The sequence below is a fragment of the Bombus affinis genome, chromosome 4 (assembly GCF_024516045.1).
Source record: "Bombus affinis isolate iyBomAffi1 chromosome 4, iyBomAffi1.2, whole genome shotgun sequence".
NCBI classification, from domain to species: domain Eukaryota; kingdom Metazoa; phylum Arthropoda; class Insecta; order Hymenoptera; family Apidae; genus Bombus; species Bombus affinis.
In genome coordinates this window covers 14,860,933-14,888,249 of record NC_066347.1, presented here as the reverse complement: position 1 = coordinate 14,888,249, position 27,317 = coordinate 14,860,933, and the positions used below count along the sequence as shown (strand labels likewise).

The 27,317-nt window shown below is 26.6% G+C and overlaps 7 protein-coding genes across 16 annotated transcripts; 3 read left to right on the top strand and 4 right to left on the bottom strand.

Moving 5' to 3' along the window:
* Nucleotides 1-198: 198 nt before the first annotated feature.
* On the bottom strand, nucleotides 199-2,124 carry LOC126915908 (cytochrome c oxidase subunit 4 isoform 1, mitochondrial-like). Its single transcript, XM_050721050.1, has 4 exons — nucleotides 1,970-2,124; nucleotides 1,112-1,330; nucleotides 692-884; nucleotides 199-441 (listed from the first exon to the last, which is right to left on the bottom strand). Exons 2-4 carry the CDS (start codon nucleotides 1,322-1,324, stop codon nucleotides 332-334), a joined length of 516 nt encoding a protein of 171 aa, XP_050577007.1. The 5' UTR covers nucleotides 1,325-1,330; nucleotides 1,970-2,124; the 3' UTR covers nucleotides 199-331.
* Nucleotides 2,125-2,901: 777 nt separating this feature from the next.
* Nucleotides 2,902-14,102, top strand: LOC126915802 (protein polybromo-1). Of its 7 annotated transcripts, none has more exons than XM_050720806.1 (27): nucleotides 2,902-3,061; nucleotides 3,690-3,804; nucleotides 3,893-4,138; nucleotides 4,237-4,365; nucleotides 4,434-4,613; nucleotides 4,699-5,143; nucleotides 5,237-5,349; nucleotides 5,419-5,517; nucleotides 5,593-5,655; nucleotides 5,910-6,062; nucleotides 6,128-6,295; nucleotides 6,362-6,528; nucleotides 6,668-6,962; nucleotides 7,885-8,090; nucleotides 8,183-8,522; nucleotides 8,595-9,179; nucleotides 9,260-9,417; nucleotides 9,484-9,656; nucleotides 9,767-9,939; nucleotides 10,073-10,144; nucleotides 10,933-11,115; nucleotides 11,352-11,474; nucleotides 12,036-12,279; nucleotides 12,705-12,855; nucleotides 12,945-12,994; nucleotides 13,078-13,195; nucleotides 13,270-14,102. In XM_050720806.1, exons 2-27 carry the CDS (start codon nucleotides 3,700-3,702, stop codon nucleotides 13,484-13,486), a joined length of 4,956 nt encoding a protein of 1,651 aa, XP_050576763.1. In that variant the 5' UTR covers nucleotides 2,902-3,061; nucleotides 3,690-3,699; the 3' UTR covers nucleotides 13,487-14,102. The 7 variants fall into 7 exon arrangements, with proteins under 7 accessions (XP_050576763.1, XP_050576765.1, XP_050576764.1 ...); XM_050720808.1 differs by having other exon boundaries at nucleotides 2,915-3,407; XM_050720807.1 differs by having other exon boundaries at nucleotides 2,915-3,609.
* A 901-nt stretch (nucleotides 14,103-15,003) lies between these two features.
* LOC126915807 (succinate dehydrogenase assembly factor 4, mitochondrial-like) lies at nucleotides 15,004-15,886 on the bottom strand. Its single transcript, XM_050720818.1, has 3 exons — nucleotides 15,572-15,886; nucleotides 15,382-15,483; nucleotides 15,004-15,272 (listed from the first exon to the last, which is right to left on the bottom strand). The coding sequence occupies exons 1-3, from the start codon at nucleotides 15,741-15,743 to the stop codon at nucleotides 15,133-15,135; spliced, it is 414 nt and encodes a 137-aa protein (XP_050576775.1). The 5' UTR covers nucleotides 15,744-15,886; the 3' UTR covers nucleotides 15,004-15,132.
* On the top strand, nucleotides 15,248-21,873 carry LOC126915805 (GPI mannosyltransferase 2). 2 transcript variants are annotated; one of them, XM_050720816.1, is made up of 3 exons: nucleotides 15,248-15,266; nucleotides 19,668-19,781; nucleotides 20,010-21,873. In XM_050720816.1, the coding sequence occupies exon 3, from the start codon at nucleotides 20,222-20,224 to the stop codon at nucleotides 21,695-21,697; it is 1,476 nt and encodes a 491-aa protein (XP_050576773.1). In that variant the 5' UTR covers nucleotides 15,248-15,266; nucleotides 19,668-19,781; nucleotides 20,010-20,221; the 3' UTR covers nucleotides 21,698-21,873. The 2 variants fall into 2 exon arrangements, with proteins under 2 accessions (XP_050576773.1, XP_050576772.1); XM_050720815.1 differs by lacking the exon at nucleotides 15,248-15,266 and adding an exon at nucleotides 17,096-17,225.
* Nucleotides 15,927-16,725, bottom strand: LOC126915808 (succinate dehydrogenase assembly factor 4, mitochondrial-like). The gene is made up of 3 exons (XM_050720819.1): nucleotides 16,505-16,725; nucleotides 16,333-16,425; nucleotides 15,927-16,253 (listed from the first exon to the last, which is right to left on the bottom strand). Exons 1-3 carry the CDS (start codon nucleotides 16,599-16,601, stop codon nucleotides 16,084-16,086), a joined length of 360 nt encoding a protein of 119 aa, XP_050576776.1. The 5' UTR covers nucleotides 16,602-16,725; the 3' UTR covers nucleotides 15,927-16,083.
* Nucleotides 17,259-19,267, top strand: LOC126915806 (pyruvate dehydrogenase E1 component subunit beta, mitochondrial-like). The gene has a single exon (XM_050720817.1). It carries the CDS (start codon nucleotides 18,171-18,173, stop codon nucleotides 19,242-19,244), a length of 1,074 nt encoding a protein of 357 aa, XP_050576774.1. The 5' UTR covers nucleotides 17,259-18,170; the 3' UTR covers nucleotides 19,245-19,267.
* Nucleotides 21,784-26,883, bottom strand: LOC126915804 (probable ATP-dependent RNA helicase DHX34). 3 transcript variants are annotated; one of them, XM_050720814.1, is made up of 16 exons: nucleotides 25,787-26,882; nucleotides 25,516-25,682; nucleotides 25,332-25,419; nucleotides 25,213-25,232; nucleotides 25,005-25,137; nucleotides 24,788-24,936; nucleotides 24,475-24,707; nucleotides 24,192-24,378; nucleotides 23,914-24,108; nucleotides 23,638-23,847; nucleotides 23,200-23,568; nucleotides 22,955-23,130; nucleotides 22,769-22,879; nucleotides 22,574-22,695; nucleotides 22,204-22,462; nucleotides 21,784-22,134 (listed from the first exon to the last, which is right to left on the bottom strand). In XM_050720814.1, the coding sequence occupies exons 1-16, from the start codon at nucleotides 26,472-26,474 to the stop codon at nucleotides 21,861-21,863; spliced, it is 3,381 nt and encodes a 1,126-aa protein (XP_050576771.1). In that variant the 5' UTR covers nucleotides 26,475-26,882; the 3' UTR covers nucleotides 21,784-21,860. The 3 variants fall into 3 exon arrangements, 2 of the variants coding, with proteins under 2 accessions (XP_050576771.1, XP_050576769.1); XM_050720812.1 differs by having other exon boundaries at nucleotides 25,213-25,419; XR_007710339.1 differs by lacking the exon at nucleotides 21,784-22,134 and having other exon boundaries at nucleotides 22,445-22,462; nucleotides 22,574-22,690; nucleotides 25,213-25,419; nucleotides 25,787-26,883.
* Between the last annotated feature and the right edge of the window lie 434 nt (nucleotides 26,884-27,317).

Genomic DNA, 27,317 nt, shown 5'->3' with positions numbered 1-27,317 from the left:
AAAAGAAACAAGGAATATGAATGAGATATTGATACTCAATGACAATTTAACATTGATGACTATTTTGTAAACCTAATCAAATTAATTTAAGGAATTAATAGAAATAGTGATAGACACTAAAGTAGATCAAAATCCTAATGCGTATAAGAACAGTATTTATAATTTATGCAGGATACAGCCAAAAATTGCATAAAAAGATTTTCTTATTTTAAGAGAAATATTTAATTTATTAATGTTTCTTCTTACTAACCTTATACAGAACATTTATATTAAACAAAGTGTATAATACACTATATTTTTTACTATGTTTTTAAACATAAGCAGATTAAATTTATTTTTTCGCGCTAATTCCACTAATAGGATTGACTTCAAGTATTTTCATACGTTCCAGTTGTGCAAGTCTGTTTTCCAAATTAAATGATTCTGGTAATGGCGGGTATGCTGTAAGATTATATATTATATAGTATTAAACAAGTGATATATTGAAATTTTTAGTATATTTAAAATAGAATATTTTTTACTATAATTAATCTACCTGCTGTATTAAGATTTAAATAAAAAGAAATATATGTACTAAGAAATGTATATATTATTTTAATGTAAAATGTATATATTATTTTATTTTACTAATATATCATAAATAAAGATAAATGTAATATATTTTATAAATATTATACATTTTTAAACTTACCAAAAGTTTTGAGAAACATTACTACCCAAAGACTAAAAGCCACACCAATGAGTGCAATTCCAATATGTCCTTTCCATTCTCCCGTTGAGGCTTGAAATTCACTAAATGTTTGACGGAAACTGGCTCGATATAATGCCTTTTTTTCTTCTATTGATAATTTCTTCCAATCACCTTTTTCTTTTTCTCGCAATGCCTGTATAAAGATTCACATTTTAATTTGGTTAATTCACATGTTTGATATTCATACTTGATGTGCATTTTAAACTAATAGATACTATAATATAAAAACTATAATAATATAGTTGAAACAATATAATTGAGATATTAATGTATAAGAAATTAATTGATTATAGAATGATATTTAAAGATAAAATATTATAAATTATGTTTAAAAGGCTATAAGTATAATAATTACTTTACCATTATGTCTGGAGTATTTGGTTTGAAACGAATTGCAGGCAAAGGAAAATCGCATCGATCTAAGTAAGCTGTTTCTCCATTCCAACCATGACCTACTATATCCCTATTACCAATTTTGTCAGGAACTCTAGATACTCCTGATAATCCACGAATGGAATTTGTATACTTTGGAGTATTTTGTCGCAAACACGATAGCAATACCTTATTTGCCATTGTATGCTAAATCACACAAAAATATTAAATATAAAATGACATATACAAAATGAAATACTTCTTACTGAAGAATGTTTCCATAAATTTAACAAAAATAATTGGTCAATGTTAATGTAATTAATAAATATTATTTGCTATTTATTAAAAATTATAATGTTCTTAAAACACTGCATAACACCTATATAGCTTATGAAACTATACATAGGAACTTCATTTGGCAATTAAACATAAATTTCATTACGTATGTGTATAATACAAATTATCAATTACAATCATAATCTTACTTACACATATACACAAGAAATGTTTTAGCAAAACGTTAAAATAATATTTAAATATCAATATCAAAGTTATCAATCAATAAATTTGATTAAATATAAAATTATGAAAACAAATATCAGTAATTAAAAGTTATATAACTTCTAATATTAAATTTATGTGAAAGTACTTAATTTTAAGATAATGTTACATATTGATCGCCATTTTCATTTGTTATCTAACACATTAAATTTTATAAGAAATTTTAATAGACGAAACGACATATGTTTAGATCTAGTACAATTAGTAGTTTATTACATTAAGAATATACCTTTGGTTATCACTAATATGAACAATTAATAATGTATTTATTACGTAAAATTTTACCTTTTTTGCCGACCCTAATTCTAGGAGAACCGAAATGGCAACCAGTGTGGTTAAGTCACAATTCGATGCATTCACATACACAAGAACAGTCAATATCTTTATGCTACACACTTACACACTGCTTTACTATGTAGATATATCGAATTTTAAAGTATCGATACACAATAATCGAGTTTTAAATAGCAATTATTACAAATTAGGAAGTATTTAGTTCTCAATAAAATCGTTTTGTGGCAGTAATTTTAGAAAAATTGAAAAAAATTTAATTCTGATACACAATTTATCCCTTTGTATAATTCATATATCTTATATTATTTACATATGTATATTTTATATACATATAACTGTAATAGTTTATATTACAATCGTAATTATAAACAAATGTTAATCTGTTTATGAATTGACTTGTTTTTTATTAATATTGTTCGCAAAGAAACAAAATAGAAATGAAATATACGATATTTTATTATATTATATACATCGAAATATATATATAAAGTTATTAGTTTCCGAAATGAATGATTATAAAACTCGCAAATAGGAAAATATTAATAAAATTGATAAAATGAAAAATGTTTCGCAAAAGTAAAGAAAATATTTGTTGAGTTGACAAAATATTCAGGACCTGGTTGAGCATTACTCATTGCATGGTATACTGAAAATTTAACATTATTAAAAATTCTGAACAGTTACGAAATGTAAGCGTATTTTTTATTATAAAAACATTTTCTTCTGTATGAAAAATATTTTACTAAAATGTTCATTACAGTAATCATTGCAATACTTTTATTAGATATAAATTTCAGTAAATTATACTATATGCACATACATTGAGACATACAATTTTTTAAAATAAATCTACCTTATCGACTAAGTAGATTTATGTATGAAAGGACATATGAAGTAGTCTCTATTTCTGGCTATAGGATCGTACAATTCGTGTGATTATAAACCCGCGGTTGCTTACGGCATGGCGTTAGCCAAGTCGTGTGTCATCGTGCGTTGCAGATGAAAAGTGAAGAACATTTGTAACGCTTTTATTTTACATGTTGTATACTAATGAAAAACTTTTTATACAAATTTTAACGACAGGTGAGGATTTCAGAAAATGATAACACCAGTGCCTCGAAAAGTAAAATGATATTCGTGGACGAACAATGTTAAAGATACAGTGAGGTTTTGATATGGCGGCAAATTTTACTTTGATGATTTGTTGTAAACTTCTGTGGTACTCTTTAGTTAATTCATCAGTTATTCAAGTGCGAACATTTTATAATTTTTATACTAAATTCCAACCAAGATGGGTTTATTTACAGCATTACATCAAAAAATTGAAATGCTGCAGATTTGTGCATTTTGAAGCACAGTGGCGACATATCATGGCGGCGAAATTTTCTTAGCTGCAGTTGTGTATCTCGACTATTTTCATACTTAATACGTACGCTAAGGAATTTCTTTGTAAAGTAACACATTTAGTAAATGAATATATTGCATATGAAATTCTTTTTATAAAATTCTGTTCACATTTTTATTTTGTGCATTCAAGTGATGTAATTACATTGTATTAGCCAGGCATAACATGTAGTTAATCTTTCCTGTGGATATCCTTTATATTGACATCATGACATAGATGTGAAATTGTAATACGATAGATCCATATTGATATAAAGTATTAATGTATATTTGTTTGTGCACATGTTTATTTTGCATGATTTCTAAGATTGTTCAAGATGAACAAGCGCCGTAGAACATCTTCAGTTGCAAGTCGCGGCACAGAAGATGATGGTGACGATATACCACCTGAACCGACAAAGAGACGGAAAAAAATAGATCCTGTAAGTTGTTATATATTATTTGAGATCATTGTTAGTAAAAATTTCAATGTTTCACCAAAAATTAATATTTATTTTATTAAATATTTAGAGTGACCTGTGCCAACAGTTATATGATGTTCTACGTAATCAAAAAAAAGAAGATGGAACGTTATTATGTGATGCATTTATACGTGTGCCTAAACGTAGACAAGAACCAGGTTATTATGAAGTTGTAACAAATCCTATAGACCTACTAAAGGTTCAGCAGAAACTAAAAACAGATGAATACAGGGACATGGATGATTTAGCAGCTGATATTCAACTCATGGTTAATAATGCAAAAGCTTTTTATATGGTAATATATATTGACTCACAGAAGTATATATTATAAAACAGTATGTTATATGGTCTTCAGTTAATATTTATGTTATTAATATTATTTCATTAAAATAGCGTACATCTCCTGAATATAAAGATGCCACTGAACTCTGGGAATTATGTATAAATACAAAAAATCGCATTATGGAAGAATATGAAGATCCAGAACCTAAGGGAAAACTTATCCTAAAAGTAGGACGACTGGTAAGCAAAAATGTAATTACATATAGGTAATTAATCTATAAATACTTAATGTAATGTTAATTATACAGGCTCGGAAAGCTACAACGAAACAAGAAGATGCAGAAGATACATCTGAAAGTTCTACAAATCCTGATGAAGAGACAATGCAACAGTTTGAAGATTTATTTGCAGCAGTTATGACAGCAACAGATCCAGCTGATAATAACAGACCATTGCATACAATGTTTCAACTAAAACCATCTAAAAAAGTTTGATAAATTCTTATTGATAAAATATTATAAATATATCACTGATTTATAAACACATTTATTATACGACAAATTTTGTTTTCAGTTATATCCAGAATATTATGATGTAATTGAAACACCAGTAGATTTAAAAACAGTTGCAAGAAAAATTCAAGAAGGAGCCTATAGTAGCATTACAGACATGGAAAAAGATTTAATGTTAATGTGTCGTAATGCTTGCCAATTTAATGAGCCTGGTTCTCAAATTTACAAAGATGCAAAGCTTTTGAAAAAAATTATTACTGCAGCTGCAAGAAAGCAAGATATTGGCTTAAGCAGTACTGTTCCAAAAATTGCAACAACAGCACCATCAACAAGAAGTAAAAGAGGAAGCCGTACTATGGCACAGTCTTTAATAGCTCAAACTGCAACATTACCAGATGAAGATGAAGAAAGCGATGATGAAGAAGATGAACCTGCAGAAACTGAAGAAGCTGATAATCCACAGTGGCAATTATTTCAAACTATTAGGACAGCACCTAACAATCAAGGTATTTTATGAAATTTCTTTAAAATGTTATGACATTGGAGATAAAAAATATTTTACGGAAATAGTATTGAATAATTCTTTTTTTCTGTATAAGGAGTTAGAATGAGCGAATATTTTTGGAAACTGCCATCAAAGAGGTTGTACGCCGATTATTATAAAATGATTAAAAATCCTATTTCTTTATTACAAATTCGTACTAAAATAAAGGTAATTAATAAAACTACAAATCGTTTTATATTTTATAAGTTATTCTTATTTAATTCATCATTTTTGTAGAAAGGTGAATATGGTACTGTAAGTGAAGTAGCTGGTGACATGAATATTATGTTTGAAAATGCAAAAAAATATAATATTCATACGTCTAGATTATATAAGGTATTAAACAATAATTTAAAAATTTCACATTTTTAATATATACTATTTATTTATACCTATATGTTTCACGTGCAGTGTGCTGTAAAACTACAGAAAATTATGCAAGAAAAAGTACATGAATTGTTAGAATTTGATCAGGTAAGTGAAATTTATCTTATTCAAGTAAAGATATGGTTTGTTTAAATTTTATATTTTAGTCATATATATGATAATGGTATTTACTTTTCAATATAATAACATATTAACAATATAGTAAATGAATAATTTGTAAAAAAATATTTTTATATGTATGAGTTACTAGTATAAATTTTGAGTTAAAAGATTTTTTGTATTAAGTATTTAATCTAAACTTCTTATGTATTTCTTTTTGTTCTTGTTAACACTGTTTATAGGATTCAGACTCAGATAGTGAATTTGAAAATAGCTCTCATCAACCTAAACTTATTAAACGTGCTTCAAATCTGTTAACACGTGGAAAATATAAAGACAATATACCACTGAAGAAAAGATTGTATGCACTAGTTAAATGTGTTATAGAATACGTTGTAAGTAATTCCAATTTTGATTGCTGAAACTGAAGCTTAACAATACAGAATTTATTATGTTATAGTGTGAAGATGGTCGGCAACCAATGTTAATGTTTATGGAAAAACCCTCTAAGAAATTATATCCAGATTATTATCAAGTGATAGCAGAACCAATTGATATGTTAGCCATTGAAGCTAATATTAAGGCAGAAAAATATCAAAGTGAAAACGAATTAATACAAGATTTTAAGGTATATTTTTTATATTATTACATTTGACGAATATATTTCGTATTAATTTTTATTGTTTCGTTTCAGTTAATGTTTAACAATTGTCGCCAATACAATGAAGAAGGTTCTTTAATATATGAAGATGCAAATACCCTTGAGAGAGTTCTAATGGATAAAGTAAAAGAATTAGGTCCTTTGCCGGAGACACCCAAACCTACAAAATCAAGTGCATCTACTCCTACTAGAAATGTTGGGTATGTAGTATTATAAGTGTATAACATAATTACAAAAGTATTTAGGTTTATTTTTAAGAATATTATAATTAATACAGTTTGTAAGTGTATTATATGTTTTTTATATAATATATTAAATATATCTTTTTATAACACATAGGAGACCTAAAAAAGTTGTACCACTACACTTACAAAAATTGAAAACTATGTATGACACTATAAAAGATTATCACGACGCAAAAGGGAGACAGTTATCTTTAATTTTTATGAAATTACCAAATAAAAATGAATACCCTGATTATTATGAAGTTATTAAACAACCAATGAACATGGAAAAAATAGCATCTGCTCTAAAGAATAATGGATACGAGAATTTGGATGAACTCGTATCAGATTTCATATTAATGTTTGATAATGCTTGCAAATATAATGAACCTGATTCACAAATATACAAGGTTTGTATATTGATATACATGTACATTTTTAAAGTACTTGCTTAAATTAAAGTTTTTATTAACACACTAATTTAATTTTTGAAGCAAAAAGCGCTCTGTCTATTAAAAAACTAGATATTCTGTATAATCATTACTAAAATGTTCCTGATGTTTTAATTTCTATCTAAAAAAAAAGTTTTTTAAAGAGGTAATTAATATTCAGTAATTGTCAATAACTTTTATGACTTTTTTATAAGAAAATATAAACATAGAAAAATATTCTATTTTTAACTTTTTTCTAATTTCATTTAAAATAATTCATATGATCATAATGGGCGTATAGGAAATACGAATAATATGAATGCCAAAAGTCCAATTGAAATTTCGCGCTAAAACATGGAAAGCTCAATCTGTTTACGGTTATAGTTTTTGAGGTTACGTGAAGTTAGTTTCTTTCGTAGCTTTGCCATTTCATACGGTTCCTTATAAGGATTTTACAGAATAATAAATGACTTTTATCTATGAATAGTTACAGTAATAAAACTGGTGCAAATATGCAATTTTATCAAAATAATCATAAATTAAACACATGGAAAAGTGAATATCTGTGAAAGTTATAAGTTTGCAACCTTTTTATATATATATACTATATTGTTGCTCAGAATGTTTGAACAAGGAAATATTAATAATGAAAATGTTTTTGTACAAAAGGCATTAAAAGTTCGACCGTGTTTTATTCGTTTAATGAGAGATAAGGAAGTAGATCAACGTTTATCAAAAAAATGCAAGAAGAGTGAAACAGAAGTAAACAACATTCTTTTTAGAATATTATTCATTTAATCTTCTTTTTACAAATTTTGTTTATCAACATATTAGTTCCAACATTTATTGCTATTAGTATGTTTTAAATATAATTACAATCTACTTAAAAATCATGTTATAGGATGCTTTAATTTTACAAAGATTAGTTCTTCAAACAAAATTACAATTAAGTGAAGATGAAGAAAGTGTGCCAGATGTATCGGCTGCAGTTCAAGAAATATTAGCAACAATCTTCACTGCTCTTTATAATCATCAAGATGAAGAAGGAAGGTGTTATTCTGACTCAATGGCAGAACTTCCAGAACACGACATAGTTGATGGGAAAAAGTATGTTACTTTTAATTTAAATAAATGTTACCTTTATAATTTTATTTTATGCTATTAATGTAATATGAATAATTCAATTTGTTAAATATTAGGATACGAGGATTATCATTAGATTTGATTAAAAGAAGATTAGATCGTGGAGTATATAAACGGTTAGATCGTTTTCAAGAAGATGTATTTACATGTTTAGAAAGAGCTAGAAGATTATCACGTACAGACTCGCAGCCTTTTGAGGATAGCGTAGAACTACAAGCATTTTTTTTACGTACTCGTGATGAAGTAACTCGTGGAGGGGATTTATTACATTCACCAGCACTTAATTATACACTTCTTGATCTTTCTGCACAAGTTGCAGAATTAAAACGTGTTAAGCAACAACAAGAACTGTCATTACCTAATGAGGATGAAAGCTGTGATGGCAATGAGACAAAAGTATGTGATATTGTATAAAATTTAATTCCATAATGAAAAGAAATATTTAATGTATTTGTTTTGTTTATTTAGGATTCTGAAACAAATACTAATACAGAGGGAAGTAATAGTGATAATGGTGGATCTATGAGTTTTAATCAAGAAGTATATAGAGCTGGGGACTTTGCATATATAGAACCTACAGAACGAGGCATGGAATATAGTGTGGTTCTCATAGAACGTCTATGGACAAATACAGAAGGTCAACAAATGTTATATGGCAATTTATTTTATAGACCAAGTGAAACTTATCATGTGGCATCTAGAAAATTCCTTGACAAGGAGTTATTTAAAAGTGACGCTCATGTAGCTGTACCTTTGGCAAAAGTAGCTGGAAGGTGTTGCGTACTAAGTGTTAAGGATTACTTTAGAATGCAACCTGATGGTTTCTTAGAAAAAGATGTTTATGTATGTGAATCGCGATATTCTACAAAAGCAAGAGCTTTTAAAAAAATTAAAGTCTGGAATTTTGATCCAGATCATTTAAAGTTAATTCCAAGAGAGAAATCATTAGAACCAAAGCGAGTAATATCAGTATATAAGGAAAGATTAGAGAAACACAAAGAAGAAATTGCTGAGTTAGAGGAAGGAGAAAAATTGACAGAGAAAGAAAGACCTGTAAGTGACATTGATATATTACAACTAGAAAATATATTATTATGTATCATATTTTATATATTATATATCTATATTTTTAGAATGTGATATTATATAATCCAGATGATGCAGAAAATACATATTATGAACAATATAATACATGTGCAGGGTCTGTAAAAACTGGAGATTTTGTTTATGTAGCAACAGATGGAGGTAGACAACAAATTGCACAAATTGATGCTATATGGTCGACAAAAGAGTATGTAACATATCTTATAAGTTGCTAATGATTTGGATGTTTATTCCAAGTAATTAATTTTTTCAGTGGAAAGTGTTATTTTAAAGGCCCATGGTTGTTAATGCCTGCGGAAGTACCACATGCTCCTACTAAGTTATTTTACAAACAAGAACTATTCCTATCTACAGTTGATGGTACTCACCCTATCGTGGCCATTGTTGGAAAATGTGCCGTCCTTGACTATGGAGAATACATTTGTAGTGAGTATATAAGAATGTAATTAATAAAATAATTAAACACACATTAATTATGAAATAAAAAGAATACATTTCAGAAAATTATTTTTATACAAATTTACATATTTATATAGGTCGACCGACAGAAATTCCAGAAGATGATGTATATATTTGTGAATCGTTGTATGATGAAAGTAAAAACCTCATGAAAAAATTAGGACAAGAAGGTTTAAAAAAATTTAATCATAATTCAGCAGTAACTGAAGACGAAATTTACTTCTTCCGAAGACCTATTAATCCAGCTAAGGTTCGTATGAAATTTAAGAATTTAGATAACATTCTATGCAAAACTTTGATAACGATATGTTATTTGATATGCTTGTTATTTGATATGCAACTAACTGAATATCATTGCTTTGCATGTGATGTGTGTGTTATAGATTCCGGGCGATGTGGCTCAGACGCAAAATCAAGTCAAGTCTGTTACTCCTAGTTCAGCTCAATTTGAAATGGTAATTTCTATTTATAAGTTTTTACCTTTTGGTTAATAATACAAAGAGATGCATGTTTTTTTTTAATAATCACACGCAAGCTCGTAACTATTCATATTAAAAATTGTGCAACTTCAACATTGTCATAAAATTTGTTGTACATGCAAATATCACTTGCGTGTGATATAGGTTTTGCATCAATTTGTATTTAAGCATGTTCCTCATTTTATGCCGGCATATTCATTTTTTTTTCTTTCATATTTGTTATGTATATATTTTGTGTTTTGTTTACATAAAATATTTTTTGAGATATCAGTATTATGTAGGACTAGATATTATTTTTAATAGATTTCAATTCAGAGCACCTGTTGGGTTTATCTCTAATACATGTATGTATATACATATATGATATACGTAGAATACCACCAAAAAGTCTCGCTTCCATGTCACTCTAACCCAAGTAATATAAAAACAAAGCATTATGCTTTAAATGGAATGCATAAGTACTAATATTTAAATAGCTACAAGATTTAGAACATTTATTGAGCAGTTCAATTGAAATATTAAAAGGATATATAAAGCCATATAGTAATATAGTATTAAATTGTAGTATTTAATCAGATGAAATCTATTACCTTCGATAAGAAATAGGAAGGATTAGTCATGTTTATATAAATGTCGTGATATCTATGGTCAAGAAAAATTTTAATTAATATACGAAATTGTTACATCACTCTAAAATATTAAAAAAAATATTCATATTACATTCGGTAACGGATAATGAACGTAACATAACATAAATGGTATAGGAAGCATCACCATTGTTACCGAAGCTGGAACCCGATGTACTAGGCATGGGAGTAGGATTAGGAGTGGGAGTAGGAGTAGGAGTTGGGGAGGACAGCATGGATGCTGGTGGTCCACCGTCCGTTGGATCTGCAGAAGCTCAACCGGTGCTCTCCAATACTCAGACACCTGTGTCGACTAAAAAGGTAGGACTTATCGTGACATTATTTGCTTATAACTTGTTCATAAATAGCATTTTATTTATTTCATTTTATTTTTGTTTAGAAAAATATGCCAGCATATACATTTTTCGTTTTTGCACCGTTTAAAATTTGTCATCTAACATTAGAACGACAATTAGATGTTTTACCTCTAAAGGTATAATATCAATATCCGTTTTCATAAGGCAGTGGTATTATAATTTGTGTTTTCTTCTGTTTAGAAAACGGCGGGTAAGAAATTAGTTACGGGCTATATTTTATATTCGAGTAAAATGCGAACGCAGATTACACAAAACAATCCTGAATCATCCTTTGGGGAGATTAGCAGAATTGTTGGCAACGAGGTATTTATTTATTTTTTACTGTTGATTTTCCTTTTACTATAAGAATTTATTGAAGGAAAGGAAAGTATGTAGATTCAATTTTTTGAACACAATATTGAAAAAAGATTTACTGAACTTCTTTTGTAAAATATTGTAAAAAGGTATGTTATTCTGCATACTTCATCTTTCTTTCAAATATGACACAAGTACGGTATATCTAGTGAAATATAAATTATTATTGTTGTGATAAGTATTACCTTTTGAATAAAAATTATATACAATTCATAAATTAATCTGAATATTAAAATATATATTTCATAATTTTTACTTATAATTTATTTATCATACATTTTTTAGCATAGCATTTGTTATTATACTGATATGTTCTATAAATTGTATTGTATGAATTATATAAATTATTTATATGCATATAGAAAGTAGCTCTGTGATTGAAATTAATTTCTTACCATTTCATGACTATTTTATATTTGTTCTTGAAGAAGGTCCGAAAAGTTAATTTTTAAAGAAATGTCAGATTATTTAAAACAAAAGTGTGCTACATAAATATTTTTTATATTTCAGTGGAGGAAATTGCCAGCAGGAGAAAAACAAGCTTGGGAGGAAAGAGCAATTAAAATGAATGAAGATGGTGGGCAACTTAAAGGAAATAATGTTTCAGTAGGCACTAATGCTTTACAAGATGTAGTTTATGAATGTTGCTGGGATAATTGTGACTGGCAATTTGAAGATATGACCGATTGTATCGACCATTGTATTGCGGAACAAAATGGACATGTTCAATCGTCTTTTATTAATGCTGCAAGCGGTAAGTGTTATCTGTATTACTTTATATACAGAGTACACAAAAATGTTGGAGAAAAACTTTAAGGGCATATAACATTTATCAAAACATCTTAATAAATATGAGTACAAACCGTTTTGAAGTTATGGGATGTTTAGTGTACAAAAATACAGTGTATAGTAAACGAATTACTTCATTAAATAAGTTGATACAACGAATCGCAAAATGTTGCCAAGAGATACGGGAAACGCCGGGGATCAATATTTTATTGACAAAAACATCTCGCAACTCCGAAATTGATGATTTTTGGACTCACATTTATTAAGACTTTTTTGCTTGTTTTGATGAATAGTATACATACAATTTTTTTGTACACTTTGTATGTATATATAATGTGTACCATCACGGACGAATAAAATCTTCAATTTTTGAAATATATATTCTAATAGATGTCGAATTTCAATGTCAATGGCGTGGTTGTGGCCGTACGAAAAAATCTGTACCTCCATTTCCAAGTGTACAAAGACTTGCAAGGCACGTTAAGGAAGTACATATCCTTAAGTCAAATGGACGTATAATACCTCCTTCGGAAAGAAGCAAGTATGATGTCAAAATGCTACATAATGAAACAATATTTTCATATTTATAATACAATCCGTTTACTTTCATTTACATTTTTTTAATTATAGAAACTATATGGCATCAAAAGGTCCAACGATACTGCCACCAATGGAAACAGGTATATTATTTATTTCTAACAAATTCAAGATAATATTTATTACAAGTATTTTCTCATTTTTCTACATATCTTTTTTATTATAGAAACATCAGCAGCTGCTACACAAACAAGCAACATTTCTGGTGCTAAACAACCAGAACCCATGTTTGTTGCTGTTCCTCCAAGACCAAGTCGCGTATTACATTCAGATGCGTACTTACGGTAAGTAAATTGAGTATTTTACTGCAATTTAATTTATACTTGATTATTTTACTGCAAATATATTGCAATTACAGATATATTGAAGCATTGAATGTAGAAAATCGGTACATATCAAATTGGGACAAACAAATGAATGCTAATCCTGATAATACACAAATCCCTGATGTAACGAAATTGCCTGCGGAATGGTTAGGCAATGGTGTAGGCAACCATGGAAATGTGGTAAATGCCTTATGGACACTCAGGAACATGATGATGCGAGATGTGTTAGCCATCAATAAAACTTTATAGTTTATAACATGTTAAGATTTATAATCTTTAATATTCGATGCTACCTTAAAACTACAATTTTCAGGTCCGTCGATGCTAGATGAAAGACTGAAGATTTATTATTTGGACAAATATATTTATATTTTTAGATTCTTTTCTTCTCATTTTACGACACTCACTAATTAGTACTTCAAATTTAACTTAATTATAAATTAAATTTTTTCAGTGATTTTCAATTTGTAATTAGGACTAACTGAGAAATTGTCTTTCTTATTATAAGGTCTTCAATGACAAATAATAGATCTGCAATGTATTTATCGCAAATAATTCAGCTTAGCAAAAAACTAATTTTTTCATTGAATAAAAACCATGCTATATGAGCATTATTTTCGATACTTCGTCTATGGATCTGTTAGGAGTAGAACGAAAATATTACGCTGTAAGGCCACCACTTTGTAAATATCTCGCTATTTTTAATTTTAACGTTTCATAAAAAAATTTTGTATTTTGTGTATCGCGTATCATGAAAGTGTGATTTGACAATTAACTGTATTCATACTGTAAAATGAAACTATGCTGTAAATATAAAATAATGCATTTTAGAAAACAATCTGACATAAAGAATGCTATAATTGTATCTATGAATATTAATTTTATGTCATACAATCATACATTTTAATGTAATATTTTCACTTACTTTTTTAAAAGAACTTTGATATAAAAAATATTTAATAACCGTTATTTCTGAATTTTTTATAATATTGATTTAATAATTTCAATAAGTACCTTGTATATAATTAAAGATAAAAGTAATTTTTTATGCCAAACAAATTACATAAAAACTTCTTTATTGTACAATCAAAGTATATTACATGCATGGAAGTAATGCAAATTGTTTATTTGAGATTCGGTTTATGATGTAAAAAATAAAAACGTACAACTGTGGTCTACAATTGCATAAAAAAAAAATGATCAACTTATTTAAAAAAGATATCATCATTACATCATGTTAACTTACTGAATTTAAAAAAAAAAACAATTTTTGTTACTGTATCATTTATGAATAAAACTGATTGTTCTTATTAAAAAATGAAATTAGTTGTTTCTAAATATATGTTATATATTAAACGAAAATAGTATTTTATTTTTACTATAATATAAAAAATATATGTGAACAATATTTTAATTAAAATGTTAGAATGTTTCAAATAAAATAGCGAACTAAAATATTTGTCCTTATAGTATCGTATTTTGTTTATACAATATTTCTATTATATTATATTGCTTACTTTTCAACTATTATTTTCTATCATTAAACATATTTAACATAAACATATTTTGGATGATCATATTAACTAGGACGTTATTTAATAGAAATATATTTTAATTATCTCTTTATACAGTTTCAGTAATTACATTTGAAACAAATGTTTTAAATTTTATGTCTATTTTTATTTATTTATGTCGTTCAATTAAGATATACTGTCTGCCAACATATTGGTGTAGTTTTTTACAAATATGTACATAAAAGAGCAAAAGAAACTTGCAATATTATTTAATAAACAAACAAGATTTACAAGTAGTACAATAAATTTTATAAATTTAAACGAATCAAGTGTTACTTCATTATATTTTATATATTTATATCTTGAAATGAGAATTTTGAATTAAAAGTCGCTCACCCGCCCACCATTTTGCCAATCCCCCCACTTTGTTGGATCTTTTTCGCTATTTGTTATTAGTTCTCCATTATTTGGATCAGTTTCCACTAGTACTAAGTCCACAAAACGTTCTTTTGGAGGTACCCCTATTATTATATTTTTTTTATAATGATTGTATCTCATAAATTTATGGTAATCAAATCTCATATTAATTTTAACTGTTATTTCATGTAACATATTACAAATTATACTTACTAGGTATAGGTTGCAATTTTAATTTTTTATGAAATTGTTTCATTCTTATTGATTCTCTTTTCTCACCTTTTGCCTCTGGTTCTTTAACTCGCAATAAACTACCTATGTATACATATAGCAAAGAAGTATCTAGTATTGAATTATCAAAATTATTGCTTTACAAACGAAGGCTTATATCTATGTTGGATACCTGTTGAAAATTCTTTCGATTTAGTATATATTAATGATTTTGTAGAAATTTTATTTATGGAATCGACTATACTGGTATTAATATGTTTCAAAACGAGCTTTAACTTCAAAATATCCATATTTGTAATATCTTGTAATATCCTTATTCTTTTGTTATACTTCTGACAACACATTTCTTACAAATATGTATATATAATCTATGTACATATATACAATTTTATATAAGTCGTCAGATGTTTTATATTTACCTTTTATCATTGTAATTTGATACTTAATTGTTTATCCATTAGTTAAAAATGTTTGTAAAAGTATAGTATGACAGAATAAAACATGATTCTCTAAAAGTGAAGGCTACATTTTTTAAATGTAAATATAATATTTATTATTTTATACTTTATACATATACACAGTAAGTTTTTTATTCTAATTTAAATTGCTAAATTATATGTGTTTTTAATTGTACATCTTGTATAAACTATATTTTTCATGTACATACAATGCACTAAAAAATATTTAGAAATCTGTTACTCGACCTTTTCTTTCCCAATCACCATATCGTGTTGGTTCTGGTCCACGTGGACCTCCTACTTCACCTGTTTCTGGATTAGTATCATTTGGAAATGGTTTCAATGGTTCTTTTTCTTGATAAGGATGTTTGCCTTCTTCCAGTTCCTCCAATTTTTCTATTGCATGTAAAACAATTTTATTTTACTAACATTATTTTTATGAACTTATAATAAATTTCTTAAGATAAATAAATACCTATAGGTGTACGTTCTCTTAATTTTTTTCTAAATTCACGCATTCTTGGACTCTCAGACATTTCATTTTCTTTTGAAAAGAGAATTTGAAATTCTAGAAGCAAAATTGTCACATTATTCTTTATATTGTATTTAATATTGCAGATATCATATTTAATTTTTAAAATACTTACGTATATGTAGAAATTTAGTTGCAAATTTTGTAATTTCATGATTTACTTTTAGTAATTTACTAAAAGTTATGACATTTGTAAACATAACCTTATTCATTATAGTTTTTATATCGTTCTACAATTAAAACGAGATTATGTATATCATACCATATTAAAATTACATAATATATAAGAAATTACTGTCAATGATTTTATTATGGCACAATTGTTATCATACATATTACTTTACATTATATATATATATATTTACAGCATTAAAAAAGTGTACAAAAGATATCAGTTATAGTAGGTGGTGAAACAATAAACTGATACATTTAATTTTATATAAACATAGAGAGCATAATAAAAATGACTATTTAATATCTCAGTGAAACATCAAAGCTTGCATGACAGTCGAATTTAATTATTAAGAAATTAACTATTAAAATCTCATATGATCTCATTTTATACCTATTCCGTTAACTAGAACCGTAGTCACTAAATTTCATTATTTAAATTTTATTGTAACAATTAAATTTATTAAATAATGTATTAATAAACATAAAAATAAAAATTAGATATTACATTTCTTCGTTATAAGCTTTAAGAAAACTAAAAATAATTTATTTCCTCATTTGACTTCTTAAAGTAGTGTTTTTGTTGTTAATGGATAGTGATATCGTTATTTGCTATTAATTTAAAATAAAGTTTAATAAGTCTAGTTGATATGTTTATACTAAAGGTAATCTAATCAATTACTATTATAACAATACTGATAAAAACGTGTAATATTTCAAACTTAATATATGTATATTAGAATTAAGATAAATTAAATATTCTTTTTTTTCTTCTGAATAGGTTAGAAAAGGTTTACAAATTCATTTATCAAATTTTGTACAATTTAATAAAATGTATTTATTACAGTATTTCCCATCGTACATTTTAAATGATATTCTCTTTTTAAAAAATTAAAACAGAAGAAGATTAATGAAGGGAATTAATGAAAAAAAAGAAAAATTAGAATAAATGCAATTTTGATGTTAAGTTGAATACAAACATACAGTTTTAGCTGTATTTAAAATTGTATTTAAAACCATTTTTGAATTGTTGTGTGTGTTACTGTTACACTAAAAAAGTCGATTTATGTTACTACTGCAAACATTATTTTTCATAATTGCATTATTTTTATTATGTCAGCTACAAAATATATTAATCTTGATGCGATTCTTTTAATATTTGTCTCTAAGATTAAGATTGTTTTTATTAGAAGTTGATACAGAATATAGAATATATATATACTCATATGTGCAAAAACATTTATTCTTTTAAGTAGGCCATGGAAAAGTGGTTTTGTATTTTGCAATATGAAGTTTAAAATACATCGAAATTATTAAGTCTTATATAATCTTTATATATGATTGTCATACAAAAAAGTCTTTAAATAATAAAATAATCATTAATAAGTAATAGTGTAGTCTGATATATCACTATTTACCTATTTTTTTTATTATATACTGCCAAAAGTAAAAAAATTAATGCCTAATGTATGTAATTTGTTATACAAGTATATCGTCTAACCTGAAATATATAAAGAAGGAAAATAGATGTATTATTGTTTTGTCTTAAATTTTATAGTTTTAAAATACACAATTTATAATATATTATAATTTTATTTTTATGATGTAAAATGCATTTCGTATGCTTCTTAAGGAATACTGTGTTGTCAAACATACGTATTCTACAAAAACAAAGCTATAAATATGTTACACAAATGACTGTAAGAGATGCATTAAATGCAGCTCTTGACGAAGAATTAGCAAGAGACGAAAATGTATTTATTTTGGGAGAAGAGGTTGCACAATATGATGGTGCTTATAAAGTAACAAGAGGTCTTTGGAAAAAATATGGTGACAAAAGATTAATTGATACACCTATAACAGAAGCTGGATTTTGTGGTTTAGCCATTGGAGCAGCACTTGCTGGTCTAAGACCAATATGTGAACTTATGACATTTAATTTTTCAATGCAAGCTATTGATCGAATAGTAAATGCTGCTGCTAAAAATCTTTACATGTCTGCAGGAAGATATCCTGTACCTATTGTATTTCGTGGTCCAAATGGTAATGCTAAAGGTTTAGCAGCACAACATTCTCAGTGTTTTGGAGGATGGTACATGAGCATACCTGGTTTAAAAGTTATGTCACCAACAACTTGTGAAGATTATAGGGGTAGTTTAAAAGCTGCTGTTCGAGATCCTGATCCTGTTGTAATTTTAGAAAGTGAAGTTTTATATAATGTTCAATTTCCTGTATCAGATGAAGCTATGGATAAAGATTTTGTTATACCCATTGGTAAAGCTAAAATTGAAAAACCTGGTAAAGATATTACTTTAACTGCACATGGTCAAGCTACCTTGTATACAATGCAAGCAGCAGAAATTCTGGCAGGAGAAGGGATAGAAGCAGAAGTGATTAATTTACGTTCTCTTAGACCAATAGATTGGGATACAATTTTTAAATCTGTTACAAAAACCCACAGACTTATGAGTGTTGAATTAGGTTGGCCTATATGTGGAGTAGGCTCTGAGATTGTGGCAACAATAATGGAAAACCCAATATTTTTCCAACTTGATGCACCAGCAGTCCGTTGCACTGGTATTGATGTACCTATGCCATATGCAGAAAATATTGAATATGAATGTACACCAAAAGATCATCATATTGTAGATTATGCTAAAAAAGTTTGTGGTGTAAAAATATAACTCTGCTACATGTCTGAGAAAAATTGTATAATTTTTTTATATGATAAAATTTATTTGTATAATCAAATATATTTATAGTAATGAGCCAAAGCTGAAAAAGTATATATAGATGCAATACTATTGCATTTATATAGAATTGAATATGCAAAATAAAAGAATATGCAGAATATGCATGCTTTTGTAATCTTAAAAATGAATTTAAAATAAACACATGTATATTATGTCTTTAAAAATTATATTCTTATTTAATGACTCTTAGCTATTAGGGTACTGATAGCAAGTGAATAATTGAATTACTAAGTTGAATTTTAAAAAATTCTTGTATCGTGTAGCTTACTAAAAAAAAAAAAAAAAAAAAAAAAAAAAAAAAAAAAAAGATTCATTTGAAAATTGCAATATGTATGTGTCTAATGCTGATTTCAGAATATTTAAGTTCGATGCTGTACTGATGGCCTTCAGGATATTGAATGTTGAAATATGTTGGTGATCATACTGATTGCTGTACAAATTAAGTTCATTTATAACTTGGCTTCTTGGGTAGGTCATATTTATAACAATATTACATTATTATAATTAAACAGAAAATAATTTTAATTAAAAATGTAATTTTTATATTTGGTAGTTTATAAATTAGTATATTGAAAAATAATGTAATAAAAATAAAGGAAAATAAGGAAAAATATTTGATAAATAGGAAATATATAATAAATTATGAAAATTAGAAAATGGTCATTAACATAATGCTATTTAAATATTTGTTTTTAGCCACACACTCTTATAATATAACAATTATGAGTTTGAGAGAAAGGAATACGTTACATAATACGTTTGAAATCTTTCTGTCTACATATAATAAGAGAATGCCTATCAGAGAAATTAATTTATATTGACAACTGGAAAAGAATTTAAATTGAATTTTAATAGAAGAAGTATAGTTAATGCAATATTAAATCAAAATATTGCTATGCTGTAATAGAATGTATGAAGCACGAAGGAAAGTTTTTTGGTTTGCAATAATTAGTAGGATAATAGTTTTAAGTTTACAATTCTTTTTTAATTTTATATGTCCTGATCACAACGCAGATGCATTTAAAGCTCCTACTGATAATTCTGAACAAATTTCATTATATGACAGTATAGTAACATTTCTATTTAGTGGTCTTGCACGATGGGATAGTGAATACTTTTTGCATATTGCAAAATATGGTTATACATATGAGAACACATTGGCCTTCTATCCATTGTATCCTATGTTACTTCGGATTATTTCTGTTCCTGTAAGAAAAATATTCTTTGTATTAAATATTCATAGTTCTATACTTATTACAGCTATGTTAGTCAATATTATATGTTTTGTAAAATCTGCTGTTATATTTTATGATCTTAGTAAGGCAGTGTTAAAATCAACAAATGTAGCTTATAAAGCAGCAATATTATACTGCATAAATCCAGCTACCATATTCTTTTCAGCTGTTTATTCAGAATCTTTATTTGCGTACTTATCATATTACAGTATGTTAAGATCCATTAAATTAGATCCATATGTATCTTTCCCAGTAGGTTTATCCATTCTTACAAGATCTAATGGAATGGTTAATATTGGTTTCCCTATATATTATCAATTGCAAAATTTGTTACATACTTATACAGAAAAAAATGTAAACTTTTCATTAAAAACACTTTGTCAATTTATTTTTAAAATAGGTACATTAAAAATATTTTGTCTAATGTTCAATACAATAATTATATCAATAATTCCATTTATTTTGTTACAAACATATAATTATCTTATGTTTTGTACTCCTAATTTAAATCTAACTTTTATTCCTGAACATATTACTAATTTTAGTATAGTTAACAATTTAGTGTTGCCTGGTAATAGTAATGTAGAATGGTGCCATTCAAAAATTCCAATGGCATATTCTTACATACAAAAAAGATACTGGAATATAGGATTTTTGAATTACTATGAAATAAAACAAATACCAAACTTTATTTTAGCATTTCCAATATTGTATATTATGATTAGATGTATAAAGGAATATTTTTTTGAACATAAGAAGTATTTTTATACATTGGGATTTATTAAAGTTATTGGAAATAATGTAGAAACTGAAAGAAAAAAGTATCCAATTGAAATGTTAGTATTTGTTATTCATGGTTTATTTTTAACTATCTTCTGTATTCTATTTGTACACATTCAAGTAAGCACCCGTTTAATAAGTTCAGCAAGTCCATTAATATATTGGTATTGTGCTTTGTCAATGTGTTATTTATGTCCTAATAATGATAATATTTTATATGATGATAAGGAAAATGTATTTTCTAAGTGGAAAGTATTCTTTTTAACAAAGAAGAAATATACTTTGAAGGATAAGCTTATACTTTCCTATTTTCTAGGATATGGAGTTGTAGGTTGTTTTATGTTCTCAAACTTTTTACCATGGACATAATTTTATATATGCACATATTGTAAAAAGATTATATAGTTAATTTATAAATTTACAATGAATGTATATACAAAAAATGTAAAATGTCATTATATGAAAGATATTGCTTCATTCTATAATGAAATATAAGATTTAATGTACATTATTATATTATCAAATAAATACTTTATTTAACATGAGATTTTTTATGTTTAAGAATTTCAATTGGTGTCAAGTATAATATTTGTGCACAATCAGGACATTCATATGCTTGTGCATTAGGTTTACGTTTAATATTGTCATGTTTTTCAACATCTTTTATATCTGCTTTAACACAGGATTGTTGGTGTTGTAATTTTTCTATGCTTGTTAGAATTGCTTGCATATTACAATTTGAACAATGCCATTGTGTTACTAAAATTTCTGTAGAAAGTTGATCACTCCATTCAGTTTCTTTCACACTAAAAAGAAATTATACTTTTTGGTTACTTTATATTATTCTGTTTTGTTATAAAAATATATTAATTTACCAATTATATGTAATAGTGTTTGTTACGTGAACTCCCCCTTTAATTGAGTTGGGTATTACTACAAAATCTGATTGAAAAGGATTTGGATCTATCAATATATTGTTTTCACCACATCCCACATATATTGTTTTAAGATCAGCCGGTAAAAGCCGTTTTAGTGTATATGGAACAGTAGTATGCATATATTCAATTAAATCTCGAGTAAGTGTATACTCAAATTCACTGAAATCCTGATTTTCATCATTGCTGGTACTTGAATCTGTAAAATATTTATGTATTACTTTTTAGAATATAATATGGAAATTACAACATAAATACATTTATAATATTACATATTAACTTAATATTTTTTACATGTTTCATTTAATACCTTGTAATTGTTGATTTAATAAGAAATCCCATTTATGTCGTAATTTGGTAGCTTTCATCAGTAAAATCTGACCACTATCAGGTATAGGAAATTTTAATTCTAACCAGGAATCACATACTATTCTACAAAAAATAGACAGATATTGATTCAATAAAAAATTTTTTTTCAATTTCATTATATATAATATGTACATACATTGAAAATGTACTATTTGTGTCGATTTCACGTGTAAATAAAAGTAATGTTTGTGCAGCAGGCATTCTAAGTGTATTCACTAGATAAGGCTTTGTTGTCTCCAAAAGAGATCTGTTAAATTAATATATGATCAATCAAAGTAGAAGTTTTCTTATCCTATCTTAAAATATTATTAAAAGAACTTACAAATATGTTAATATTGTATGTTTTGGACTAACGGCAGTTTTACTTTTAAAGCCTGGTATTGATACAATATCAGCTTCCTCCAATTGCAATACTTGGGGATGATTTCCAAAGAAACTCATTGGGTGTAAAGCAATATATGGTTTTGCTTTTGTATGAAACAGTTGCTCGTTTGTTGTCTGCAAAAGTTCATAATATGTAACGACGAATAATTAATTTATTTTAAATATATACGATAATATTATTACCTTACAATAATTAAATTCATCAGCACATGCAAATTGTGGATATAAACCACTGCAGAGTATTAATTTTAACATTGTTAAATCTTTATAGCTACATGCAGTGGCTGCTGTTAATAGATTTTGCACTTGATTTGGATCATTTTTCATTCGAAATTCGATATCTTTTATGTCAATTTCACCATCATCATGATCATTATCTTCTAATTGAATATCAAATGATTCTAGTTTTAATTGTTTTCGCTTTCTAGGTTCACTTTGTTTGTAGGTTCTTTTTAATGATTTTAAAAGTTTAAGCTCTCCATGTCTTATAGCGCGTTCTGCACTGGACATAGAAGAATTTGGTTCTGGGAGACTTCTCAGTAATTTGCAATCCTGTTAGTTAGAAGCAATTAATTTTTAAATAAAGTTTGATAAGCTAATATTAGAAAATTAATAATTTACCTGAAGTAATTCCTTAAACTGTGCTCTCAATTTTGTCATTTCATAAAATCTCTGTTCCTCTAAACCTCTTCTTTTACACCATTTTCTACTACTGTTACCACTACCTCTGGATTCTTGCGAACTTTGTTGTTTTACTTCTAACCATTCTCTAAATGCATTTAGTAATGTTATTGGATCACCATGATCAGATTCCAATTTTTTCCTAGATGTCTTCAGAATTATTTTTCAAGATTATTGTTTTTATATGTAAAAAATGTATAAATTACATTTTATTACCTCGCATTCTGAATCCCTATATGCTCTATTTGTAAATGGTGTTTGTATGCTTAAGGCAGCAGCTAATGACAAGACTGGTTCTACTTGGTGAAAAATAGAACCCATTATTAACATTTTCCCTATTGTTATATCAACAGGTAAGCGTGCAAGTGTTTTTCCAATACATGTTATTTTTTCATTATCCGTTAGCGCACCCTGTAAATTAGAAATATTATTTTATTTATATTAATCATACTCGCGTGTGTAGATTATTATGTGACTTATATAAGTATATTAACATGTTCTTTCAAAGATAATATAGAATTTTCAATGTTTTCTGGTGAAGGTGGTTCTATGAATGGAAATTTTCGCGCATCTGGAAGTCCCATTGCAATCATTTGTAGAAGTAAGGAATCTAAAGGTACACGTTGTAATTCAGGAGTTGAGTATTTTTCCAAAGACATATATTCTTCTTCAGAGTATAATCTATAAAAAAATTGATTTAAGATCTTAGCACATTAAATCATGAGAATATTACGAAATATAATAATATTATTCTAGTTTAATAATTAACTATGATACCTATAACATACTCCAGGTCCAGTTCTACCAGCTCTTCCTTTCCGTTGTTCTGCACTAGCTTTACTAATCCAAAATTCTTTGAGTCGTTGCATTTTGCATGATGGGTCATAACTCATTTCTTTTACTTTCCCACTGTCAGCAACAAATCTTATTCCATCTATAGTAATAGAAGTTTCAGCAATGTTAGTAGATACAATACACTTTCTCACTCCTTCAGGAGCAAAATCAAATACCTTTAAAAAAGAAAATATGACATCAATTACATCAGGATTATAAACATAAATTTTTTAAAGCAAACATGTAAAAATTTTACTTTATCTTGCTCACTAATAGCTAGAGTGCTGTGAAGTGCTAAGATAATCCAATTATTCTTTTTTTGACTATATTCTTTTGCTGCATCTACAACTGCAGTAATTTCACTCATTCCACTTAAAAATATTAATAAATCGCCTTTTTCTTCAGCTGAAAATATCAATTATTATTATGATATAAGTGACTAATTTTTTTAATAAGAAAGTAAAATCTTCTACCTGGATATTTTTGATCAATTATTTGCATTATTTGTATATAAGGACTTGGATTGAATCTATCATTTTTATATCGAATATCTTCTATAGTAACAGGCCTGTACAATAACTGAATAGGATACAACCTTCCAGGAACCTACAAATTAGTTAATTACATACTATCATAATATCATTCTTAATGGGTTTGTCAGTTAAATGATTATAAATATACCTGTATTACTTTAACATTTTCTTTTGAAAAATAATTATTAAAAAGTTCAATATTAATTGTAGCAGACATAAGTACTAATTTTAGATCTTGCCTTTGATTAATAATACATTTCATAATACCAAGAAGAAAATCTCCATGTAGGTGACGTTCATGCACTTCATCCAAAACAATTACATCATAAGGTAATAATTCAAATTCTCCAGATAACTATGGAAAACATACAATATATCAGATATATATTACAATTATAACATTTAATATGTAAACTATATTACTAGACATTTATTATAGTCTTATTGTTACCTGTCTTAACAAAAGACCTTCTGTTATAAATGTAATTTTGGTATTTTGATTCCTTTGCTTTTCAAAACGAATTTGGTAACCAACATCATTGCAGTTTTCTGTTAATGTTTCAAAAGCAACACGTTTTGCTAAAGATATACAAGCTATTCTTCTTGGTTGGGTACAAGCTATAAAAAGTATTTTTTTAGTATAACATAATATTTCTTGAAAAGTTATAGTTTGTTCAATATAATATTTGTAATCTTAAATATAAGACTTATATTGTATGTACCAATTTTTTGAAAACCTGCTGCGTATAAGTATTGAGGCACTTGAGTGGATTTTCCACAACCAGTATCACCAGCTATTATAACTACCTGTTCCTGTTTTATTGTTTCAATAATTTCATGTTTATATTGATAAACTGGTAGATTTACTTGTGATTTCCTGAGTTTTTTTAGCTTGGTAAATTTTTCTTTTTGCTTAAAGTCTAAATATAAAATAATTATGTTCTGAAACTTTAATAAGCGTTCTTTTGTTAATGCTTTAACTGGCATTACACGTGCAAATAATTCATTAAAATTATAACTTAATTTGAAATTTATGCAATGTAATTTGTGGTATGTTTCTGGCACACCGATAGTATTTAGTGAAAAATTAGGTAAAATATCTGGAGTTTTTAGTTTTTTCTGTACAGTTTCATATTTATTAACAAATTTCCAAAAATCATCAGTATCCTGGATTACATTTAAATTTCCAGAGAATATTTTATTCAATTCATGCTTATATTTATTAAAATAGAAGTCTTCGGTATTCTTATTAGTGATTTCTTGAGAAAAATCACTTTTTTGGTCCAAAATCCCTTTTTTATCATAATCTGTACTGTATGGCAATTTTGAATCGTATTTACTTTTCTTTTGTTCATCATCATATTGATATTTATGCCTAAATTTATTATTAGATTTGTATCGTGAACTCATATTTTAATTAAGAAAAGCAGCGTTTTAAATTGTCTCATGTAACATAACCTTAGCAGTACGATTATAATATTTCAATATATTTGTGATACCAGTTAATATTAATTATACTTATTATTTATTACAGTTTTACTAATGACAACTTTTTATACAAATGTAGGCTATGTCGATTTTTATTTGATTTTTTATATTACAAGATATTTACATAGTCGACTCTCTTAGAACATAGAACTTAGGTTTTAAAACACAATCTACATTTTTCTATGAAACACTTCCTCTTTACAGCTCATATTTTTTGTTTTATTATATGAGCGAAGTTTGTTTAAATTAATATATTTACATTTTTTATGCTTTAGCAATTTTTTATCTAATTATCTCAGAGAGTACTTGTCGGTAATAATACGAAATCAATACTAATAAATTTAATTCTTTAATTATCTTAATTTTTTTTCTTAAAATTAAGTTATATAAATATAAGAAATCAAAAGCATATACATAAATACGTATAATTTAAATAGTATTTTCAGTACTTTTTTGTATCAAAAACTTTTGAAAAATTAATTAATTGTTATGTAATACTATTAATCACATCTTTAGTATTTATATAATCAAATAAATGTTTATAATCCTTTCTAATGGGTCGTCGAAAATTGATTAAATAATAAATTGTACTTATTTTAAAATATTAACGTGCAAAGGAAAATATCTTTGCAAATATATTTAGTATTATGAGGATACAGAAAAATATGTAATATAATAGCATAAAAATCGAAAGTATTTATCTTAATTAGTCTTAATTTAGTAATAAAAAACTATAAATATAAGTATATATATACACATTATACA

Excerpts from the sequence above, each read along its gene's own strand:
- LOC126915804 (XM_050720812.1), bottom strand. The coding sequence starts at position 26,474 with ATGAGTTCACGATACAAATCTAATAATAAATTTAGGCATAAATATCAA. Across the intron at positions 24,379-24,474 it reads GGACCTGGAGTATGTTATAG|ATTATACTCTGAAGAAGAAT; the intron begins GTATCATAGTTA and ends ATTTTTTTATAG. Across the intron at positions 22,135-22,203 it reads AACACTATTACATATAATTG|TGTGAAAGAAACTGAATGGA; the intron begins GTAAATTAATAT and ends ATTTCTTTTTAG.
- LOC126915806 (XM_050720817.1), top strand. The coding sequence starts at position 18,171 with ATGCATTTCGTATGCTTCTTAAGGAATACTGTGTTGTCAAACATACGT.
- LOC126915807 (XM_050720818.1), bottom strand. The coding sequence starts at position 15,743 with ATGTGTTGTCAGAAGTATAACAAAAGAATAAGGATATTACAAGATATT. Across the intron at positions 15,484-15,571 it reads ATCGAAAGAATTTTCAACAG|GTAGTTTATTGCGAGTTAAA; the intron begins GTATCCAACATA and ends ATGTATACATAG. Across the intron at positions 15,273-15,381 it reads AAAATTGCAACCTATACCTA|GGGTACCTCCAAAAGAACGT; the intron begins GTAAGTATAATT and ends ATATAATAATAG.
- LOC126915802 (XM_050720806.1), top strand. The coding sequence starts at position 3,700 with ATGAACAAGCGCCGTAGAACATCTTCAGTTGCAAGTCGCGGCACAGAA. Across the intron at positions 5,144-5,236 it reads GACAGCACCTAACAATCAAG|GAGTTAGAATGAGCGAATAT; the intron begins GTATTTTATGAA and ends TTTCTGTATAAG. Across the intron at positions 5,656-5,909 it reads AATTGTTAGAATTTGATCAG|GATTCAGACTCAGATAGTGA; the intron begins GTAAGTGAAATT and ends CACTGTTTATAG.
- LOC126915805 (XM_050720816.1), top strand. The coding sequence starts at position 20,222 with ATGTATGAAGCACGAAGGAAAGTTTTTTGGTTTGCAATAATTAGTAGG.
- LOC126915808 (XM_050720819.1), bottom strand. The coding sequence starts at position 16,601 with ATGAATAAGGTTATGTTTACAAATGTCATAACTTTTAGTAAATTACTA. Across the intron at positions 16,426-16,504 it reads AACTAAATTTCTACATATAC|AATTTCAAATTCTCTTTTCA; the intron begins GTAAGTATTTTA and ends TTTTGCTTCTAG. Across the intron at positions 16,254-16,332 it reads AAGAGAACGTACACCTATAG|AAAAATTGGAGGAACTGGAA; the intron begins GTATTTATTTAT and ends TACATGCAATAG.
- LOC126915908 (XM_050721050.1), bottom strand. The coding sequence starts at position 1,324 with ATGGCAAATAAGGTATTGCTATCGTGTTTGCGACAAAATACTCCAAAG. Across the intron at positions 885-1,111 it reads CAAATACTCCAGACATAATG|GCATTGCGAGAAAAAGAAAA; the intron begins GTAAAGTAATTA and ends ATCTTTATACAG. Across the intron at positions 442-691 it reads AATGTTTCTCAAAACTTTTG|CATACCCGCCATTACCAGAA; the intron begins GTAAGTTTAAAA and ends ATAATCTTACAG.